This window comes from Crassostrea angulata, chromosome 5, assembly GCF_025612915.1.
Source record: "Crassostrea angulata isolate pt1a10 chromosome 5, ASM2561291v2, whole genome shotgun sequence".
NCBI classification, from domain to species: Eukaryota; Metazoa; Mollusca; class Bivalvia; order Ostreida; family Ostreidae; genus Magallana; species Magallana angulata.
In genome coordinates this window covers 42,262,498-42,287,487 of record NC_069115.1, presented here as the reverse complement: position 1 = coordinate 42,287,487, position 24,990 = coordinate 42,262,498, and the positions used below count along the sequence as shown (strand labels likewise).

General features: G+C 33.6%; 1 protein-coding gene across 1 annotated transcript; it reads right to left on the bottom strand.

The window, feature by feature from the left end:
• Positions 1 to 23,861: 23,861 nt before the first annotated feature.
• On the bottom strand, positions 23,862 to 24,872 carry LOC128185431 (ankyrin-1-like). Its single transcript, XM_052855025.1, has one exon. It carries the CDS (start codon positions 24,870 to 24,872, stop codon positions 23,862 to 23,864), a length of 1,011 nt encoding a protein of 336 aa, XP_052710985.1.
• Between the last annotated feature and the right edge of the window lie 118 nt (positions 24,873 to 24,990).

The following is a 24,990-nucleotide window of genomic DNA, read 5'->3' as shown; positions in this document are numbered from 1 at the left end:
ATCATATGTATAATAATGTACAAAGGAACAAGATCAGTAAATATGTAAGAAAGTAATTTAAATTATTTCGGATTAAAAAAATATTAAAGCAACATAGAATTAAGCAAGCCATGACGATTTAAAAACGAATCAAAGTAAAATTCGAAAATAAAAGTAAAATAGACATTGATATGAAATCACTAAAGTGACAATCATGTGTTAATGTACAGAAGAATAAAGAAGTTTAAGCGAAATGAGAAATAGAAAGATCGACTGTTGGCGAAGTTTTTTTTTCATATAGCATGCACAGGAATCAAATGCGCATAACTGGCACCATACATTTTAAAATGTCATGTTCATTGTACTTAATTATTGATAATGAATAATGAATAATTTTAAAAACATTCTTCGAATTGCACATGTATTTTATAAAATCAGTTGATATGATTTATTCAGAAAATATGAAAGTGCGTAAAAAAAGACTTTGTAGTTTTCGTGACAGTTACATTTTCAATGTGCACGGAGCCGCCCTGGATTATATAAAACATTATGTTTTGATATATATATATATATATATATATATATATATATATATATATATATATATATATATATATATATATATATATATATATATATATATATGCATTATTATTAAAAGTTATTAATAAGTTATCTAATAAGAATTTAATAATGATATCTTCAAAAGCAAAGATTATAACAAATGAAACAATGGGGCTATATACGTAACATAAAAATGAAGTTGATTTAAGAAATGAAGATAATAATTTTTCTATTGATCGACGTATCAAAGAAAAAATTGACCGGAAAACTTCATCAATGCGCGTAGCGCATTGATGAAAAAGTTTTCCGGTCAATTTTTTCTTTGATACGTCGATCAATAGAAAAATTATTATCTTCATTTCTTATCATTTAATAAAACATTTTCAAATAAAAAAATGTGAAGTGTTATTGATCAAAAAGGTAAATAATGTAAATGAAGCGGCGCGTATGAATACAAAACAACAACAGCAACAATATTCAAAACGGATGCGCCTTCAGCTGATGCAGAGCTATTGAGCTGAATTAAAGGATTAAACACAAATAGTGAGTTAAAATCTGAACCAGCTGAATTGAAAACGAAAGGAAAATACATGCGATAGCTTGTGATATTATTCACTGTGCAGAAAAACTCGTAATAAAAGCGAGATCGCTGGAATATGCAACTGGACATAACCATCCAAGGAAAGGCGATCGTGGATGAAAATAGATTATATGTCGACAGAGAATAGTATGTATAAGCGACTTTTGTAAACGTTGTGGTAACTAGATGGCCAGTGATGTACTTAAATGGTATATCTGTCGCTTGGAATGCGCCGAAGGAGTTGATGCATTACTCATAGCTTTTCTTTACGACGCTTATTCTGATGACCGATGATGTACGTGTGTAAATTTAAAAATCTTCGTTACCAAATTTGAACAGCAGTGTTACCGTGAAAGTTTATAGGCCTATATGTTCGTTATAATATTCCTGGAAAAGGAACAGCCAGCCTCGCTGTAAATGTTGATTGATCTCAAGCAGACGAAATCGTGAGAAGACGCTTAATTTTCTATTTCGTGAATCAAATAATGTGTTTTGTTTAATTTGAAGGTTAAACTTTCAAGTTTTTATATTCACAAGGTTGCATTTTGTTTGCTGACAATAAAACAGACACAACTTTACATTTTGTTGACAGTGTTTATCTTGGAAATTCCCGTTCTATAAATAGTGTTAGATCAGAACAGTTGAGAAAAGTAGATCCGGCCAAAAATTTTATTGATGCAGGTATCAAAGAAATTTTTCGACCAATCAGAAGCGCCGATATCTCATCAAACGAATAAATATTAAATGATAAAATCATAACGTAACGTCCCAAGGTGAACAACGTCATAGGTAATAAAAAATCCTTAACTTTAAAAGCCAAATAAAGAATGATATTAATAGTTATTGGATCTTCATACATGCGCGGATCTAGAGGGGGGGTCGGGGGGGGGGGGGGTATTAAATTTACATAGTAAAATTATCGCGAAAATATGCCTCGGACCCCCCCTGGCAAACACAATTATCCTTCGGACCCCCCCCCTGGAAAAATTTTCTGGATCCGCGCATGTTCATATATATATATATATATATATATATATATATATATATATATATATATCTATCTATCTATCTATCTATCTATCTATCTATCTATCTATCTATCTATCTATATCTGTGTGTGTGTGTGTGTGTGTGTGTGTGTGTGTGTGTGATGTTTTTATTTAATGTTCATTTTGATTCAAGTTCCCACAATTTAGATAAATGGCATTGTAAAGACAGCCTTTTCCCGCCATTTTTGCTTTTTAAGCATAAAATAGCTTGTTTTCAAGCAGTTTTTCTTTGAGAAAACATACTGTATCTAGCGCAAGCTTGAACAAACATAATATTTTAATTAGAGATGTATCTAGCCAAGACTAATAAGTGATTTGTTTTCCTTGTTCAAGCATGCGCTCTATATTTACCATTCGTAGAAAGATGAAAAAAATGTCAAATTTTGAGTGATTTTGATTAAATTATAGAAATAACGTCACTTCTGACGTCAGGTGAGAGCAAATAAATCATATAAATATGTGAAAAATATATCTTATATCAACTCTTCTAAAAAATAAAATAGCATTTTTTTTGTATCCGAGATTTTGTATTGTTAACTCATATCATTTATAGTGCTTTACAATTCTTAAGCAACAATAGTTTCTCAATATGTATTCTATCAGTGACAGTTCGTTTAAACATATGCATCGGGAGTTTTGGGACATTCTTATATTTACTGGCAAAAAAAAAATTGTTTTACTATAAGAATCAATAAGTTTTGTAGTCTATACATATTTCTATTTTTGCATTTACCAAAAAGTATAGTTTTTTTTATCAAATGTCATTAAAAAATTAAACTTGCTTCTTAACCATTCTTCAAAGTAGTGCCATATTTCTTTGATATAAAAACAGTCAGCAAATAAATGTTCTATAGTCTCTATATCTTGATTACAGAAAGAGCAAGCTGGTGAATCAATTATATTGAGTTTAAAAAGGTACTCATTCGTTGGCAAAATTCTACGTAAAATTTGGAATTGCAACCATTGAAATTTGGATTCTTTTGAGGATTTAAATGAGAGTTAAACAATATTTTTCCATTCTATTTCTGTATAATTTAATTCTGATTGTAACATCAAACTTGATTGGCTAGACAAGTTCTTATATATCGTATAACATAATTTCCCTACGTCACAATACGACGCGCGTGCAAAACGTATTAATCCGCTTGACGAATTTTGTTTAAAAAAATGTTACTGTGAAATCATTGATATTCGTGGGGGGCAAATTTTTTGGATTGCTGAAATTTTATTCGTTCGTGGGGACGTAATTTCGTGTATTTTCTTATACCTACAAAATAATACATTACTTCATAACTATAATTTATTAATAAGTGGAGTACATAATGTATATCAATTCGTTATTGAGAGGTACCCACGATTCCTCGAAAATTGAGCCCTCACGAAATTTAATGATACCACAGTATTTTATTTAACAATGGGCATTTTTTTTATTGTAGTCGTAGAAAATTAAATTGTAAGAAATAAATTTAATTTCTATGTATGTGATACGATTGTAAGATAAATTGGGACAGTTTACGCTTTTTTATAAACTTCTTTGCGCTTTATAAAACGTAAACTGCCCAAAGTTATGTTATATCGTATAACATACCCAGAAATTAAATTCATTCCTTATATAATCAAATCCAGTTTCTGTCCACTTCTATACCGAACGAATTTAGTTCATTTTTGTTATCGATAAGTACATAATACATATTCTTACATCCTTTGCTTTGTTTGTAAAAAATATTTAGGGAATTTGGAATAAATGGTCCATATTCTACCCTATTATTATTTTAGGCATTCAATATTTCAAAAGCTGCTCCTTTCAAACCCATATATTCCAGAAAATTGGTCTAAACATTTGAATTTCTACGAGTTTCAAGGCTTAAAAAATTGCCTTCTTCTGTTATAAAAATCCTTGATAAATTTGATAGCACAATTGAAATAATTCTGTATAAAATTGATTAATTATTAATTTCAATATTAGGATTAAACCATATATGTTTATTAAGTACTTTTATGTCATTTTGGCTATAGGACTTAACAATTCTAACCCAATCTAATAAAACCTCTTTTAAAACCTATTACTTCCCTTATTGCTTAGATTGGTGTTCATATTTTTAATCCTAATTCTGATTCAAAAAGTTTCACTCATTTTGTATTAGGGTCGATTAGTCTTCATATCCATGTAGATTTCAATGCACAAACAAATTCCGTATACATGTAGTCTATCATTTTTAATTAACCCCCTTAATCTGTTATCTTAAATTATAATGTTTTTCTTTACCTTATGGACCTTGCCTCAACATAAAAAATGTAAATTTCTTTTTAAAACTGTTGAAGGTATTCTACACTAGGTTTGGTAAAGTTAGGAATAATTGGTTAAATTTTGATATTATCACTGATTATTATTAGGAAGGGGACAGCATGTGGGACTGTTAATGAAAGAAGAGTAAGTGATAAGTCTTCAGTATTCATCTGAGGGTACCACTAGTAGTACTGTCAGACTTGGCTTTGCCAGGTTTAAAAGTCTAGAAGCTGGTATATATATTCTGGAGCGAAATGCTTAAAATGCCTCATTGCAGCCTTTAGTAAGAGAGGCGACTCCCACTAGTAATAGATACTTTGAAAGCCATGAAGCTGCTGAAGGGGGTGAGGAGGCAATGAGAGAGGATTCTGTAGGGTTTGCAGACTCCACAGACAGCAGTAATATTTTTGACAGTGGTTTTTTCTCAGGAGAATCTGGAAAAGAGGAATCGGTGGAGAAAAGTGAAAATACTGTTATTGAAACTGAAACTAATTCCACAGCTGAATCTCAGAGAGCAGAAAAATCCAGTGAAATTTTACTGGAGTCAGAGAGTGAGAACCAGCCATTGAGTAGTTCACAAGCAGACGGTCAAACACAGAGAGCAGGGAGAAGAAAGGCGAGTGCAGCAGTCAAGGAGAAAATCAGACAGATTGGGAGGATGAGGATCTTAGAGCGACTCTGTAGGGAGAGAGGCTCAGGATTGCAGCCGGACAGATTCAAGGGGACGTCTGAGAAAGGAGAAAAGGAAATACCTGTTGTAAGGGGTGCCAGTCACTCGTCTAATCATGCTACAGATAAATGATAGAACACTAGGACATTCAATTTATCAAATTTGATATTTGTCCAAAGCATTAAATAGACTTTTTGTAATTCAGGATCCATCAGTTATGTTCGTCTGTATGCAAATTGAAAGTTGTTTAGAAGATCATGAATTTTTTCATAGAAATTTTACAGGATATTATATTATAAGAATATTTGAGTATGAAATAAATATACAGTGCCTGGCATAACCACATGATACTTTTAGGTGAGTATGAAGAAGATGTTGAAATAGAGAACAGAACAAGGACATCTGATCATCAGGGGAACGAGGCAGCCAGCTCTGATGAGGAGGGGGAGGGTCAAAGGTCAGGCTTCTGTGCTGAAACCATGACAGTTTGTTATGTTAATTCTTCACTCCCTCACAATTGAAACTAAATACCAGTAAATGATAAAAAGATAAACTGTATTAGTATATCTACTACTTTGTACAGGCCTAGGGTTTGGTAAAAATACATGTAGTTACATGTACCATGATAAGGAATAATGAATTCCCTGTCCTCAAAGAATAATCAAAACTCTTATGTATGTATTACACGTAGAAACATAACTAACCTCTAACTGTGCAAATTTGTACACATTTTCTGATTCTCCAAACTTATCAACATATATGTTTAAGATAAAAGCATTTTACATATATTAATTGACTGCTTGCTAAATGTATACATCTTTGTACAGCAGGGAAACCCTGGAGAATGAAACCCACGCTTTTTAATTGTTGCAGTGCATACACATTTTTAGATTCTCCTAACTTATTATTGAAGCATTTCGTATGATAAACATATATATGTAATGACTGCTAGTCATATAGGTAAATGATGAATGTACTTGTAGCAGGGAGACTCTGGAGAGACACATCACAGCTATCCGACTCCAGGAGCTGTACAAGAAACGTCAAGAGGAGCGGGAGAATGAAGAAATAGAAACGAGGATTATACACCAACCGCTCCACAAGATCAAGTTCAAAGGTCACCGAAATGCCAGAACCATGGTGAGGTTGCATATATGCTCCATACAGAAATTTTCTAAATAATTGAACTCGTTTTACCATGATATTTCTGCACTGATGCATCAATATTTTGGAAAAGTCCAATTCAAAATATATCACGAACATTCTATGGATGTGGTTTAAATGCTACATATACACAGTGAGTTACCATATTTTGTGGAAATTTCATTTATTATGCCCCTCTTCAGAGAAGGGAGGGCATATTGCTTTGCTGCTGCTGTTTGTCGGTCGGTCAGTCCACCAACAGTTTCTGTTCAATTTCTTCGCAAGGGATGCACATACTAGTATTGAAATGAAATTTAGTATACAGGATTATCATAATTATATCTAGTAGGTTAAGTTCGATTTTAGGTGCCCCTTGGACGTAGAAAAATTCCAATGTTGTAGTTTGTAGTTTCCGTTCATTTTCTTCGCAAAGGATGCACATATTAAAATCAAATTTGGTATACAGGATTATCATAATAATATCTAGGTCAAGTTTGATTTTGGGTGTGATTGTGCAAATTTTGTGCCCCTTGGATGTAGAAAAATTCCAATTATTTGCAGTTTCCATTCATTTTCTTTGCAAAGGATGCACATATTGAAATGAAATTTGGTTCCAGGTATACAGGATTATCATAATAATATCTTAGTCAAGTTTGATATTGGATACGATTGAGCAATTTTCGACAGAGCTATGCCCCTTAGACGTAGAAAAATTCCAATTATTTGCAGTTTCTGTTCATTTTCTTTATAGAGGATGCACATATTGAAATGAAATTTGGTATACAGGTTTATCATAATAATATTTAGGTCAAGTTTGATATTGGATACGATTGAGCAATTTTCGACAGGGTTATGCCCCTTGGACGTAGACAAATTCCAATTTATGTTACGTTCAAACATTTTTTGACAGAGTTATGTGCCTTGGACTTAGAAAATTTCAGTTATTTGTAGTTTCCATTCATTTTCCTTGCAGATGTTTCCAAGAGTAGGGGCATAAGTGTTTTATAAACATCTCTTGTTGGTCTTGTTTTTTGATATTGTACTATTAACACATATCAGTAGTCCTCCAGCGCTACATTGATAATTTACATAATTTTCTTTAAATGTAGTAATCAGTTCAGATGTAATATTTTTTGACAGATAAAGGAAGCTAACTTTTGGGGAGACCAGTTTGTGATGAGTGGGTCTGACTGTGGCCATATTTTTATCTGGGATCGATACACAGCCAAGCTAGCCATGCTGTTAGAGGCTGACCGCCATGTTGTCAACTGTCTGCAGCCTCATCCTATAGATCCAAGTAAGACTTGTGTATCATTGAATGTAATCATTGAATGTATTTTTAAGAGTTATCATGTTAGTTTAAAAAAAATGTATTACATATATGCATTAATTTAAAATTGCAAATAAGAAGGGAATCATTTCAAGGATTATTAGAAAAGAATTTTATAGCATCATCAAAAACAACAATTGATGGGAATTTTTTTTTTTTAGTTTTGGCCTCCAGTGGTATTGACTATGATATCAGACTATGGATGCCTCTAGAAGAGAATCCCCACTTTGAAGAAGAAATAGCCACTGAGGTAAGTTTAAACCTTAATGTAATTATCATAAGACATTTCAAAATTAAAGTATACACAGTTTTAAAACTTTTGCTTGATCCCCATACAATTAATGTTTTGAAATAAACAGTTATTTAATAATTCAGTCACATTAACTACATTTATTAAGGTTTTCCGTTTTCAACGGAAAACCCTTCTGTTATTCTACTGTTTCTTATTAAGGTCTTCCGTTTCCAACGGAAGACCTTATTGTTATTGCTTTATTTCTTTTTCCCTATTCTTCTATATTATTTTTTTTCTTACAAATTTTGTGCACGCGAGACCTCGAAAACTTCTCAATTGATTTTCATTAAACTTTGCGATCTAATAGATGATGATATGAACCGTATTGCAACTCTTTTTTTATTGATGGCGTCACTTCTGGTTTTGAGATATAGTCGTTTTATCGATTTTCAGAGGGGTATCTTGTCGGCAGTACTCCTCTTAAACTATAGCAGATATAAACTTGAAATTTTCAGTGATAATAGACGGAAGACTGAAATTGTGCATGAAGGTTTAAAATCATTTCGATCGCCAAAAGCGTTGAAGCCCGCCTGGACCCGAAAATTGAGATTAAAAAAAACGTCATTATTTTTTCTCGTTTTCTTTGTTTATCTCTTTTCTGAAAAATATTTTGTTATGACATGTAAGGTAAAAAATGTTTATATTTACAAGACCTTTCAACTGATATCACGAAAAAGGGGCTGGCCCCTCAAACTAGGGGACCAAAGGGCTCTAAAGTCTTTCATCTATAGCCCTTTACTGAAGGATATTTTGTGAACAGTTATATAAGAAAATATGTTTATTTTACAGTTATATATCCAAGCAATTTAATGATTTTATCATGTGTTACGTAATAAGGGGTTTTAGGGGCCAAAATTCCAAAATTTTGATCACATATATCTCAGAAAGGAAAAATATTTTGAAATGCATTAGAGAAGAAAAGATGCTCAGAATGATGTGTTAAATAATATGCAATTTTCAAAATTTCGTTAAACGGCCCCTATAAGGAGTTAAGGGATCAGCCCCTAAAATGTTCTTTCCTATATATCTCAAGAACGGTTACGAATTTCTAAACAGTTGTTGAACAAAATGTGTTGAGATTTAAATGACCTTTTATTTGAGATCAAGAAAAATGGGGCTGGCCCCTAAAATTAGGGCACCAAACTGCTCTTAAATCTTTCATCTGTAGCTCTTCACTGTGGGAAATTTAATGAAAGGCTATAGAAGCAAATATGTTTAGCTTACAGTTATGTATCCAAGTAATGTAATGATTTATTCACGTGTTCAGTAATAAGGATTTTTATGGGTTCAAGAGTCCAAAACTATGACCACCTAAATCTCAAAAAAGGAAAATATTTTGAAATGCAGTATAGAAGAAAAGATGCTCAAAATGATGAACTTTACAAAATGCAACCTTCAACTTTTGGTTCACACTACTGAATTCAAAATCCACTGATATTCCCAAAAATTGACTGACATTGTCTGACATCTACTGAATAACCACTGTACCCTACTGTAAATCCACTGTACGCCCACTGTACAGCGCTACTGTACCACACTGTATCCCACTGTACCCCACTGTACAGAGCCACTGTACTCCACTGTACTCCACTGGACAGCACAGTACCTACCCACTGACCAGCACTGTACCTCACTGTACACCACTGTACGGGGCACTGACCAGCACTGTACCCCACTGTACACCACTGTACAGGGTACTGACAAACACTGTACACCACTGTAACCCACTGTACCTAGTATGTTTTTATAAGTTATTATGTTTAAACAATGAATTGAATATTTACTTTATATGAGACCAAAATCTGGATTTCTTTTGATTTATCCTATTGCTTACAAGAGAGAAAATGGGCTTCTATTTCTTTAAGTTCATATAAAATTACATGCGCGGTCAGAATTCTTTCCAGGGAAAGGGCAGGGATACTTGTTTTTTGGGGCCAGCTTAGACATATTTTGGATAGTTGTACTAGTCTATGTAAGTTTAAAAAAAATTAAATTATCCTCTGACCCCCCCCCCCCCCAATCCTCCGATCCACGCATGTATTTATCTAAAAACTTGGAATCCAATTATCATACAAAATATAGCAACTTATTCAATAAAAATGGGAAAATATTTTTATATATTTCAAAATCAATGTTTTAGTAACTAAATATCTAGTTGATTTTTTTTTTACAATGAATTTCATTTAATCAATATTGTCAAATAAATATTAGTACATATGTTACATTAAAGTTATTTAAAATTAAGAGAATTTAAAACTATGAATTACAATTTATAGATAGCTTTAAATTATCTGTATTTTAAAACTTTAATGTAACATATATGTGGAGGAGGGACAACTTTTTTAACGATAAAAAAAATTCCACCATATTGCTCAACATACTGACTTTTTTTTCAAAAGAGAGAAGATAACTGGTCTGGACTTTAAAATGTCTTTGAAGTTTTACTTCACATGAAGATCAGCGAGTCAGTATCTGTGTATAGTATACATACTTTCTGTAGATCAAAAGGTGTGAATGTCCCAATATTCAACCTTGTAAATTGTCAGTCTGACACCTTGTTCAAGATATTATGTAATTCCCTTATAAGGTTATTTGTGGTCTTTAGATTATTAAATCCATTTGAAATATATATATTTTTAAAACATATAAATAAACAAAATACTCTTTATATCAATCATTTTAGATGCGTTTTTTTAATTATTTAAATCAAGTCGGATATTAAACATGTTAAACATTTTTAAATCCTCACCCCCCCCCCCCCCCCCCCCCCACCAGTCGCTGATATCAAAATAAGTATTGTGTTAAATTAAAAATGAAATACCGGTATGGTGATAACGAACAGTGGTCAAATAATATTTCACCCTATTACGGTACTTTTAATTATATACTTTTGAAATTGAACTGCTGTTCATTATCAACACATGTAATACATCTACATGTATCTTCTCTTGCACACAGTAAAATAAAAAAAACGGGCAGCTAAGAATGTTGCCATGATATACATGTACATGTAGTAACAGTTTTAATAAGAAAAAATATACCCCCTCCTTCCCTCCCTCCCTCCCTCCCTCTTCCCCCCCCTCCCTCTCTCTCTCTCTCTCTCTCTCTCTCTCTCTCTCTCTCTCTCTCTCTCTCTCTCATGTAACTATTCTCCTCAAAAGTCAGGAAGGCATACACAAGCCCCCCTCCCCCCGCGCGCGCAATATTTTTGCTGCATCACAATTTAATTTTAGCATCTCTTCAATTATAAGCGACACCTTAATTAATAGGCAAACATGTTTATTTTCTCTAAGTGAATTGTGTAAGGGTCGGATAAATGAGAAAAATAGTTTTATTATTCAGTAGTTGAAAATACGCAATTTATATTTGAATCATGTTGAATGTATATGACCTAATAAATTTCACGACGATGAATGAGCATGCAGCCCAAAACAAGCATACCAAATTTTCTTTTTTAAAACAAACTTTTAAAGCTGTATTTACTGATTATACACTCAATTGGAACTTGTTGCACGAAAACGTCACTCCATGGAAAACGAACTCCATTAGTTGTCATCGTATATTGGCTGCCCTTACATTCAAGTGAATATTTTTACTGATCGTATGGTTTTCTTATACAATTATATTTGTTAAAATTAACGTCTTAAACAATGTCAAGTGCTAAACACAATGAACTGAGTTAAATCTTTAAAGCAGAATTAGTTTACTGAATTTTTTTTAAATTGTGCTTTACACACGTGCTCGGACATTTCCGTATAAAATCGCTTCGTATGGTCATTAAAACAAAAAGATATTCAAACTATGACGAATTCTGACTAATTATTTATATCTTGTGTAATATTTGCTTCCTGTGTATATTGATTAGCAGTGTTCACGATTGCAGGTAGACTTCTAGCCCCGGAGGCTTTCACACCTCTAGAAATTAAGCCCCGCCCTCACCTGAGATTTACCACCCGGTAAAAAAGTTCGGCCTTTAAAACGATCTTTTGTTTTTTTCTTCTGTTTTTAGCTCACCTGAGCCAAAGGCTCAAGTGAGCTTTTCTGATCACAATTTGTCCGTTGTCTGTCGTCGTTGTCGTTGTCGTCGGCGTTGGCGTTGTAAACTTTTCACATTTTCATCTTCTTCTCCAGAACCACTGGGCAGATTTCAACCAAATTTGGCACAAAGCACCACTAGGTGAAGGGGATTCAAGTTTGTTCAAATGAAGGGCCACGCCCTCTTTAAAGGGGAGATAATTGAGAATTATTGAAAATTTGTTGGTATTTTTCAAAAATCTTCTTCTCAAAAACTATTCGGCCTGAAAAGCTCAAACTTGTGTTGCGGCATCCTCAGGTAGTGTAGATTCAAGTTTCTTCAAATTATGATCCCCAGGGGTAGGGAGGGGCCACAATGGGGGGATCAAGTTTTACATAGAAATATATAGACAAAATCCTTAAAAATCTTCTTCTAAAAAACTATCAGGCCAGAAAAGCTCAAATTAAAATGGGAGCCTCCTCAGATAGTGTAGATTCAAGTTTGTTCAAATCATGGTCCCCGGGGGTAGGGTGGGGCCTCAATGGGGGGATCAAGTTTTACATAGGAATATATAGAGAAAATCTTTAAAAATCTTCTTCTAAAACATTATTAGGCCAGAGAAGCTCAAATCAAAGTGGAAGCTTCCTCAGGTAGTGTAGATTCAAGTTTGTTCAAATCATGGTCCCCAGTGGTAGGGTGGGGCCACAATGGGGGGGTCAAGTTTTACATAGGAATATATAGAGAAAATCTTTAAAAATCTTCTTCTAAAAAATTATTAGGCCAGAAAAGCTCAAATAAAAGTGGAAGCTTCCTCAGGTAGTGTAGATTCAAGTTTGTTCAAATCATGGTCTCCGGGGCTAGGGTGGGGCCATAATTAGGGGATCAAGTTTTACATAGAAATATATAGACAAAATCTTTAAAAATCTTCTTCTAAAAAACTATCAGGCCAGAAAAGCTCAAATTAAAATGGAAGCATCCTCAGGTAGTGTAGATTCAAGTTTGTTCAAATTATGGTCCCCGGGGGTAGGGTGGGGCCACAATAGGGGGGTCATGTTTTACATAGGAATATACAGAATTTTTTTTTAAAAATCTTCTTCTCAAAAACTATAAGGTCAGAAAAGCTTAAATTTGAGTGGAAGCATCCTCAGATAGTGTAGATTCAAGTTTGTTCAAATCATGGTCCCCAGGGGTAGGGTGGGGCCACAATTAGGGGATCAAGTTTTACATAGAAATATATAGACAAAATCTTTAAAAATCTTCTTCTAAAAAACTTTCAGGCCAGAAAAGCTCAAATTAAAATGGAAGCATCCTCAGGTAGTGTAGATTCAAGTTTGTTCAAATTATGGTCCCCGGGGGTAGGGTGGGGCCACAAGAGGGGGGTCATGTTTTACATAGGAATATATCGAAATTTTTTTTAAAAATCTTCTTCTCAAAAACTATAAGGCCAGAAAAGCTTAAATTTGAGTGGAAGCATCCTCAGATAGTGTAGATTCAAGTTTGTTCAAATCATGGTCCCCAGGGGTAGGGTGGGGCCACAATTAGGGGATAAATTTTTATATAGGAATATATAGAGAAAATCTTTAAAAAAATTTCTTTTCAAAACTTTATGGCCAAGAAAGCTCAAATTGTAACCATCCTCAGATAATGTAGATTCAAGTTTGTTCAAATCATGGTCCCTGGGGGTAGGGCGGGGCCACAATGGGGGATAAATTTTTATATATAGAGAAAATCTTTAAAAATCTTCTTCTCAAAACTATAAGGCCAGGAAAGCCCAAATTTAAGTGGAAGCATCCCAAGATCGTAAAGATTCAAGTTTGTTTAAATAATAGTCATGGGGTATGGTGAGGCCACAATGGGGGATGAATTTTTACATAGGAATATATAGAGAAAATCTTTAATATCTTCTTTTTAAAGACTATTTGGCCAGAAAAGCCTAAACTTGTGTAGAGGCATCCTCGGATAGTGTAAATTCAAGTTTGCAAAATCACAGTCCCTATAGTGATAGGGCTGGGCCGTGACGGCAGTTTGAATTTTTACATAGGAATATATAGAGAAAAATCTTTAAAAATATTCTGGGAAAGTTTTCGGTCCAAAACTCAGTACTTAGTGTGAAAGCACAGGTTATGCAGATTTAAGTTTGATGAAACCATGATTCCCTAGAGAAAAGGGGGGCCACGAAATGGAGGGGGGGGGGTAAATTGGAATAGAGAAAAATCTTCTTACAGGTACAACAACAAAAGGGGCTTGGTATTTACCCAAAAAAAGAGGTGGATAAAAATTGACAGATTTTCTATTTTTTTTTTTAGCAAGATCTACTGTACTGTACCAGGAAAGCCCAAATTTAAGTGGAAGCATCCCAAGATCGTAAAGATTCAAGTTTGTTTAAATAATAGTCATGGGGTATGGTGAGGCCACAATGGGGGATGAATTTTTACATAGGAATATATAGAGAAAATCTTTAATATCTTCTTTTTAAAGACTATTTGGCCAGAAAAGCCTAAACTTGTGTAGAGGCATCCTCGGATAGTGTAAATTCAAGTTTGCAAAATCACAGTCCCTATAGTGATAGGGCTGGGCCGTGACGGCAGTTTGAATTTTTACATAGGAATATATAGAGAAAAATCTTTAAAAATATTCTGGGAAAGTTTTCGGTCCAAAACTCAGTACTTAGTGTGAAAGCACAGGTTATGCAGATTTAAGTTTGATGAAACCATGATTCCCTAGAGAAAAGGGGGGCCACGAAATGGAGGGGGGGGGGGTAAATTGGAATAGAGAAAAATCTTCTTACAGGTACAACAACAAAAGGGGCTTGGTATTTACCCAAAAAAAGAGGTGGATAAAAATTGACAGATTTTCTATTTTTTTTTTAGCAAGATCTACTGTACTTAGTTGTCAAGATATTTTGATTCTGTAATGCTAATTTGATCAGAATTAAGGCAATTGTTGCTCAGGTGAGCGATGTGGCCCCTGGGCCTCTTGTTTTTTTCTTCATTTATTGAAACCAGTATATTGTATCATAGCAAACATTTCAAATCTTCTATAAAATATCTCTCTCTCTCTCTCTCTCTCTCTCCTTGCTAACGTACGAATATTTTCGTATTTAAATAAAGTACTACGGTAACATATAGTAATGTTGACAGCGGCTAAATCTACATATTTGCATTAAAACAATTAAAGTATGTATTTATCTTTAGTTTCGGGATAATGTCCATGGATTCAAATGATTTGAAGTTCGTTATTCAATGATTGTCTTAAAAATTCTTAATGATTGAAAGTCAACGCTAAAAAGTAATATTTTATTTGTGACCTCAAATAACCAGAGTTTTGAAATAGGGAAAAGAAAGATATTTGCTGGGTGCTTTTTTAATTTTTTTTTAAATTTAAATGTGATATTTTACATGTAACATTTTTAATTTTTGGTCTTAAAATGATGTGTAGGCACGTGCCTTAAGTGCCTAACGGCAGCTACGCCACTGTAAACCGCTTGATGTTGAATCATGTAGATTGAAGAGTTTTCCGTTACGTTATGCTGTTCAGTGTTTGTTTCTACTTTTACTTTTGTTTCAATGTTAAGCTACGCGCGCGCTGATTGGTCGATCAATAGCTATAGCCGCCAATTTTCACATTCGATGCTGCCATGTTGTCTGTCATCACCGAGATGGTAAAATGAATGAAAATAAGGGAATAAGGCTGTGCACAAGGTAAAAGAAACATTGTCAATGGAGTGTTTACTTTTGGAAAATCCACAACTGAACAGAGGACGAATATAAGTGAACGAATCGAGTCTCAACTGCATGATCATGAGCACGTTTATAAAAAAGTAAGTGAAGTAATGAAAACATATTCGTTGAATGGCAGTTTAAACAGTTATTGGAATATAAAACGAAAGACTGTGATTTATTATAATGAGTTTAACAGTATAAGGCCGTCCCTATGACAATGCGGGGTGTCGAATCAAGCAAAACGCTCGTTATTGACATCGTAATTTAAATTTGAAATTTATTTAAACAACGCCAAATCCTTTAGGAAATTATCATTACATAGTGTATAAGTACATTTTATATGATTTACATTTTTATTACTTAAATAAAAGAATTCATGTTCTACTCGCATAGTCAGGGTTAGAGTAGGCCTAGTGCTAATTTGTAGCTTTATATAGATTAATAGATTGAGTAAGTATAGGATAGGCTAACTTGTTTTTCTTAGAAACTGCTTTAAATCTGAAAATAATTGTGCTTATATGAAATGCATTTATCTTCCCAATAGGTGTCTGCCCTGGTGACTGGGTTACACAGACCTAAAGAAAACCATGCATGAACAACTAACTCACTGATTTTATGATCAAATGATGCAACCAAAAAAGAGTGAAGACAGAATTTGTGTAAGACTTACGTAGAAAAGCATATAAACAACAGTGCTGAAGTCTGACCATTCCATTGTGGGCATTATTGTGATATTCGGCTATTTGTGTGATATTGTTTATGTGTGAAATTAAATCGGAGAGCAGGTACGTACAGGAGACTGTCATAAAAAAGACATCAAGAATACCTTAAAGAATCCGTGATTAATTGTAACATGACCAGTGACCGTGCAGGGCTTAATTGTAAACTACCGGTAAAAAGTATCGACCTAATTTCCGAAAAATACGGTATATGGTTTGAACTTCGCTTATTGTGAACTTTTGTACAAGTCCATCTGTGCATGCATGTTGTGATCAAACTGCATTCAAGTTTATCGATCTGCAGCAACAAATCATCACCTATCGGTTGGGTACTATTTGTCAAATTTCATTATGGTTTGTTCATCATTTTTGTGTTTATTTTTGAAATTTATAAAATGTGTAAAATTTAAAGTTAATTACTTGTGTCCTTTATCTCTAATTTTGCTGCAACTGTTTAAGTTGAACAACATCTTTGTTAATCACCAGTAGAAGTTATTTGTTAATTGATTGAAAAGCATAGTATATGTATTAGTAACTCATTATTAAATGATTATTAGTGTTTATTAATTGTATTTCTTATGTTGTAATATCTTAAAGTTGCTATGTTTATCTGTAAGCTTGCGGCAAATTTACCGCAAACAGTTTGCCGGAAGCTAATTTGCATACGAATTCTGAACTTGCTGCAAATTTGCCGCAAACAGTTTGCCAGAAGCTAATTTGCATACGAATTCTGAACTTGCCGCAACTTTGCCGCAAACAGTTTCCCAGAAGCTAATTTGCATACGAATTCTGAACAAACAGTTTGCCAGAAGCTAATTTGCATACGAATTCTGAACTTGCCGCAACTTTGCCGCAAACAGTTTGCCAGAAGCTAATTTGCATACGAATTCTGAAATTGCCGCAACTTTGCCGCAAACAGTTTGCCAGAGCTAATTTGCATACGAATTCTGAACTTGCCGCAAATTTGCAGCAACTGTTTGTCGCAAATTTGCAGCAAACTCTCTGCAAATTTGCGGCAACTGTTTGCCAGAGGCCTTATATTTTGGTAAGGGTATAGAAGTCTTCATTCATTGCCAAAAACTAGTTGAACTAGTTTTCATTTGTCAATTTGATGAAAGTCGCCAAGGATAAAAGTGCCAAATTAAGAAAGATATACTCTGTCCCAAGATATCCTGCATTCACATTTAGCTTAATTGCTTGATATTTATAAATATATCAGGGTTCAAACGATGTTCATTCAAAAGTATGAAAAATTTCCAATATTTCTCAGTCAAAACGCCTGACAGCTTATCAGGTTTCAATACAATGCTAAAAAATGTGATGTCTACAGAGATTTTGTATTGCAGCAAGCCCGGATGATAATGTTGAAAAATTGTGCGAGGTATTCCGAGTGTATTCCAAATGGAGAAAAGATGATGTAGACATTCACAATTATAAATCTCCATAAGGAATCCGTTTTCATTCCTGTGAATTTTTCCGAGTGAACTAAGATGATAATGTGTTAATGAAATTATCTGGGAAATTATATTCCTTTCAACTATTTCAATTGCACTTCTTTCACAGGTATGTGTATTTTTATTAAAAATCGTCCAAATGTGCTGCATAAACATCTTGGGACAGACTATATTATAAGGATAACTCGCCAAATGATTTAAGAATGAATTAAATTTAGGGAGAGGCGAACTCAGGGATTGTTACCACCTGAATTTATTATATATCAAATTATATTCTGAGAATAAAGATAAATAAATAATAATTAAGAAACAATCCAACAACATACTTAGGAGACACCTCTCTCTCATTCTTTTGAGAAAGTAAATTAATTGCCCTTCTTGTTTGTTTGGGAGGGGGCTACAGATGTAGCTGTCAGTGAGTCAGCTGGCTAAACATGTAACTGCCCCCTTCCCCTCCACACACACACTGTGACACACAAACATACACACTTTCTGTGGCAGTGTATATTAAATATAAAATTCATAATGAAGGTAGTGGACAATTTTGATGATATAACATATCCAACGTTTATTCATCTTCGCTAGCCAAGTGTCCAAAACGAATCGGACACTTGGCTAACGAAGATGAGAAAAACGAATCGGACACTTGGCTAGCGAAGATTACTTATTTAGACTTTGAAAAGTTCGATTTAGCGAAGGCAACAAAATATTCAGCCGATAAGACAAGCTAGACTATGTAAGTAGTACTACATAAAAATTAATACAATACCTTAAAATTATTCAGGGTTATTCTTGTGCACTCTAAAAAAATCTACATTGGCAACCCTTCCGTATTCATCATTTCATGGTCCCCGTTGGCAATGACGTACGTATCTCCCTAGGATATGCTCAGCATGCGCATGCTCTATTTTCTTTCCATGCATTCAAAGCAAAAGTAGAAATAAAACTTTTTTTATTTTCTGTAAATGATTGGATCGATACGGCATTTGTTTTTTTTATAAAGGTTATATATATATAGATTTATATAAACACATGCATGGACAGCGCGCACGAGTCAACCATGTGTGTGTTACATTGCAAAACTGATTGAATACACGGGTCCTATCATAATGTATCGTGTTACTTGAAATCTGTGCAAGTATTACCCCTGTCAAGAAAGGAAGTTTAAAACTGGTTTACCTTGTATAATATCATAATTATAATGTATAGAACATGAAAATAGAACATTGTACCATAGCTTGGCGAGTTTTCTATTGTTATAAGTTTGGGTTATTTTTTAAACAATAAAATGCTTTCTTTGGCGATTCATTATACGGGATATGAAGGTAGTGACATTGCAGAAAAAATACATAACCCGCTATGTAAATTTTTTACTGCAATGGTCACTACCTTCATAACTGAAATGAATCATCAAAGAAAGCACATTATTGTTTATATTTATTTAACATCTTTCTTTAAGCTAATCGATTAATTGGTTAGGAAAAGTAAATAATTAAAATTCACTTAATTACTGTTGGTGTACGTAAGTAAGTTAGCTTATTTTAAAAAGAAACAGCCAAATCGTCTCCTGTGAGACTTTGAGTCTGACTGTGATCGTCGTGATTATTTCGTGCAGTCCGTGATTTTTCCAGTCGATAAACAGGACGTGTCAATATCTGTCCTGTCATTTTCTTGTCAGTTTCAGCCGCTGTATATTTCGACCAATCGATAATATAGGGCGTGTAGATTTCAGTCTGGCTGTTTCTATAGAGCTATGAATTAACTATAAGTTTCCGTAAGAAATAGAGGGAATAATACTTGGGAGATGTAAATATATGTACATAACCAACAATATTATATGGGCTAACTACTACGTAGAAAGCGATCGATTCGGTCACACAATTTTAAGTTAAGAGTATTCTCTTTTGAGACTATGCCTGTCAACTTCTCAAAAGAGAATAAGTTAAGAGGAAAACTATAGATGTACATGTTTATAATGTTTACATATGTATATGTAAAATAAGCCTTAGGGCTTAATTTCACCACAGAAAGTGGTTGTAAAATTTTTATTCAGTAGATATATTGTTTTCGAACGGAAATCTTTATAAATTGAAAGAAAATTCAAACATATTGCACAAGATGATGATGTTATGAATTATGTGTGTAACACTATGTTAGGCCTACATGTATACCGGGCACTATGGCACACAAAAATGAGCTGAACATATCCAGAGTTGATAGACTATATATATATATATATATATATATATATATATAGACACACACACACACACACACACACACACACACACACACACACAAGTCATATCCAGTGTCTTAGAGTCGATAGACTATACATGTATATACACTTAGTCATGTAGGTTGTAAACTGCATGTATAGCTAAAAGTAAAGTAAACTATAAACAACGCAATAATCTATGTTTTAGAAGTGTAAACTATAATTTAAACTGAAAAAAATCACTTGCGATTGCAAAATATTTTAAAAGTTTATCAGATAAATGTAGTTTCACAGTTTTTGATATCAAAAGTGAATTATAGATTACAAGTGTGAATCTAGTATTGATATTTTTAAGCGAAATCTATTGACAGATACTAGTAGGCAGATGTTAAACTTACATAAGCATTCGTAAACTGCATGTAGTTTAAAATAGTTAAATATGGTTTTACATGTGAAAACTAGTTATAAACGAATCGTTACAATGTAACTATAGTTTACGGTTCGTTGACTATAGTTGAAAGTCGAAAAATATAGTTTTATCCACTGCATGTGAAACTATGTTTAGCTCATTTTTGTGAATTTGGCGAGCCGTAGGTAACCGTGTATCGTATTAAGCATTTTAAGTATTTTATTTTAATTCATAGCATTTGCCAACTTGCTAATCTTTGTTTGAGTGTTAGCATTATATAATATAATACTATAGCATTATTGCACATTGATTTAAACAATCGTACTGGTACTGTACCAGTTATCGGCTAAACTGAGAGTTCGGGTTTATAGCATGCAACAATCCAAGATTTTTTAATTCAGTCGTCTTTTTCGAATAAAGAAAAGTAAGTTTGCTTGAAAACTTTCTTGAACATGTTTTATACATGAGCTTAAACGATCATTGTTTACCGCTGATTTTACATCTTTGCACTTTCAGCAGTGGGGGAGGTGACGTAATAAGTTAAACATAGAATATTACCTCTTTGTGATACGTTATTATTTCCCTTCTTTGATTTGACATATAAAATCAATACATTTAACATGTATAAACAAAAGGAATTCACGAATTTCCGAGGAATTCGTGGCGCAATTGAACACCTCATTGCACAATTATGTATTGAATAGTATACGATTTGGTGTATTACCGTATGATAATAAACGAATTGTTTTATGAGTTTTGTTTATAATGTATCATGACCCCGAATACTTTAGTCTGACCTCACAAGGGGCATAATTCAAACTACATTTAGCAGAGTATAAAATCAACATGAACACAGATTTTTACTATGTTATTATCACGAAACCGATAACTGGTACAGTAATTCGTAAAAACTCGGCAAATTTGGGGCGTGCTTAAAAGCACAAAAAAAGTTGTTAGAGTTCTAAATAATGATATAATCTAACAGATTGATAAATAAGGAGTTCACTTTTTAAAGTATGTCAAGTTTTATCCAAAAATATCAAGAAATAAGGAAATACGAAAAGAAAACGTTAAATTTTAGCCGATAGCTGGTACAGTGCCAGTATGGTTTGAAAAATCACAAGAAATCAAATTGCAAATTTAAATCACACGCACCTAACACATCCGTTCATCTATGTTCTTCCACATTATACTATCATGAATGTTAAAATAATTTTGATCTGAGATCGATCCGATTGACGTTGCACGGGGTTTCGTTGAAGGGTGTCATAACTAAGTTGACAGTTGGAGGACACCGCGGTCCTGCCGCCTCCCGGCCTCTTAATAATTGTTATAATTTTGTGAAGCTTTATCGATTAGACCGCGGAACATTAACTGGCAAGATTGGAAATATACAGCTTACGTCAGTTTCACTTGTTACAGTCAAAACATTTGAAATGGGCGGGAACAAATTGACACGGACGTCTGAGAAAACATTGGATCGAAATTGTAGTTATAGGAAATGTATTTTCAATCCACCTCAGCATTTCTAACTTGCTAGATAATTTAAATCGATCGAAAAACATTTTAATTAGTTTCAGAAAAGCGTTGAAAAACATTTTATTTCATCAGTAAGTAAATAATCAGCAAATGTGAAAAGATACCACTTCGGAGATCATATTATACGCAGGACAAAGCATTGTCCGATGACTTTTTATATGAAACATTTATAGATTCTATCATTGTATATAATTTTAATCTTATAAATTGGAACTTTGATTGTTCTCTGTGAATAAACCCCCAGTTTCAACTATGGTCCCACTTGATTTCAGACTTGTGACGACTGATTCTCTGAAGTCATCGGACAATGCCTTTACCTTGCGTATTATACAGTTATATTTACTGATTATATACTTATTTTGTGAAATAATTTTTTTTTCAATCACTTTGCTGATACTAAATATAATGTTTTTCGATCGCTTCATGTATATAGCAAGTTAAAAATGCCGAGGTGGATTGAAAATACTTTTCCTATTACTACATGTGTAGTTTCAATCCAATGTTTTCTCAGACGTCCGTGTCAATTTGTTCCCGCCCATTTCAAATGTTTTGACTGCAACAAGTGAAATTGACGTACGCTGTATATTTCCAATCTTGCCAGTTAATATTCCGCGGTCTTATACAGTGTATCTTAATATCAAACAACTTATGAGGATTTCGTGGGTCACAATACTGGTGAATTCCGATACTTTTTATTCGTTCCTCGTATAAACAGCTGATAAATCAAATATTAAAAATATAAGTGACTAAAAACACCTTGTAAGATTTTTTTAGGGTTTTTAAAGAGTAATACGGTCCTTTTGATTTGCTAATAGGTCTTTACTCCCCTCCCCCTGTATCGCGCACAGGCACTATAGATTACTCCATAATTAATTAAATAACAACGCATATTATTACTTTATGTACATGTAGCTAGTATACTTACAGATAAAGCGTAAAAATCAATGCAGAAAGAGTGCATGTGATATCGCAATGCATGGTATGGTATAAAGTTATCCACTTGGTGTAAGGGCAACATATGATTAAACATACGGTATATATGACTGATACCAAGTGAATGATTGTATACTATACCAATACGATATATCACATTCAACAATATGCGGCAAAAACACATTCATTCTTTAATTAAATTACTTTTAAAGTTATCTATTTGAATCTCATAAGCATTTACTAGCATGCAGTGAAAATCATGAAATTCTTTGTAGATTGATTGATGTGATGGAACAAAATTGATCTTCCTCACAAAACTTACAAATATATCTTTTGCTATTAAATGTTTTATTTATGCCATTTTGAACCTGTATGGTCTCCGTTCGATCTGAAACTATCAACAATTATTGGTTTTACATTGTTTTTCACGAAGAAGTAATGTAAGGAACATTCAATAATCATTCTAAATAAAATGACCAGTTACAACCATTTTTTTGATGATTAACTTGCAAAATAGAAAAAAAAATTGATTTCAGTTTGTTTATTTTAGGTGGTTTGTTATATATTGCATTATAATTGTGTTACAAACGAATAGCAAAGAAGGTATGTATCTAAAAAAAAAAAAACCCAGACAATGTATTAATTACTAATTCGTGCTTAAAAACATAACTCAATTATGTTTTAAATACATTTGAATCATTATTTTATTCATCTCCAAGATCCTCATTTTGACTGTAGGGGATGGCCATAGGGAATTCAACCTACCCCACCCCCTTCCCCTTTATTTACTGATCTGCTACTCAATACACCTCTCCAAGATTGAAACCTTCCAGCCCCCTAGCTACATACGGTATCACAATCTGTTAACATTTTTTTTATTTCTTTGATAAAGAAACAGTTCCAAAAACATCGATGTACAATATGAATCTCACGTATATTTAAATTCCATCACCTGTGACTAATTTAGTTCGAGAGATAGTTCCTGTTTAAGCATAGAGGGGAGAGGCAAACTACTTAAGACTGAGATAATGTTAAAATCAGCCTGTTTCTTCATGAGACACTTTTTAATTCTGAATCTTATATATTTACAAGTTAGAATTTTCAGCGACGAAGGTGTCGATGATATCTGTTTTAAAGCATCATAAATTTGAGGGTGGTCCAAAAATATCTGCAAATGTTCATGTTGTTTCCATTCATTCAACTCCGTATCAAGAACACTAGCGCCTGCACTTAGAAGTAAGTCAAAAATACGTAGGTCTTGCAGAGTTGGAGGGTTGTGCAAAAATTTAGAAAGTGGTGTCACGCCATATATGCTCCCCGTGTTAACTTTTGCACCATAGAGAAGAAGCTGATGTACGGACTCATAGGAGTTGGCTTTGCATGCCATTATAAGCGGGGTGTTTCCGAACACGTGCAACGCGTTAGGGTTAGCCCCCTTTCTAAGTAAGTGGGTGACGATTTTACCATTTCCATGAAGGGCAGCAACATGTAAAGGACGCAGATAAGTCATGTCATGTAGTTCAATATTTACTGACGGAGATTCTAAAATCGTATCCACCATTTCACAGTTTCCTGAATCAGCTGCGTGCCATAATGATGAACACTGCCGCATGTCCTGTAAATTCACATCAAAACCTGCCTTTATGAGTATTCTTGCTATTTCTACATCTCCGCGTACTAGGCAAGAGTACATGCATGTATTCTGTAAAGAGAAGGAGCCAATAAGTTCCGTTGTGGCTCCTGGCCAGTTACGTGATCTTTTAACATCTGCGCCATGGTCTACAAGAAATTGCACGACCTCTTTTCGTCTTGCCGACACCGCAACATCAAGCAAAGTGTACCCTCCAATTTCATTATTTATGCTATTCTCCCTAAATGTGAAGTCAACATTAAGCCCGTGGTTTAATTCCTTTTCAATGGCTTTCGTGTCGCCTTTCTGGATCAACTCATTGAGAGACTTTTCGTCCATTTTGACATTTTAGCATCATAATTCCCAAGGACAATTCTAACTTCCAGTACAAAAGAGTTCTATTGGAATAAATAAATAAAATCGGGTTCATATTGTTATCATGTAAACGAGAAAAATG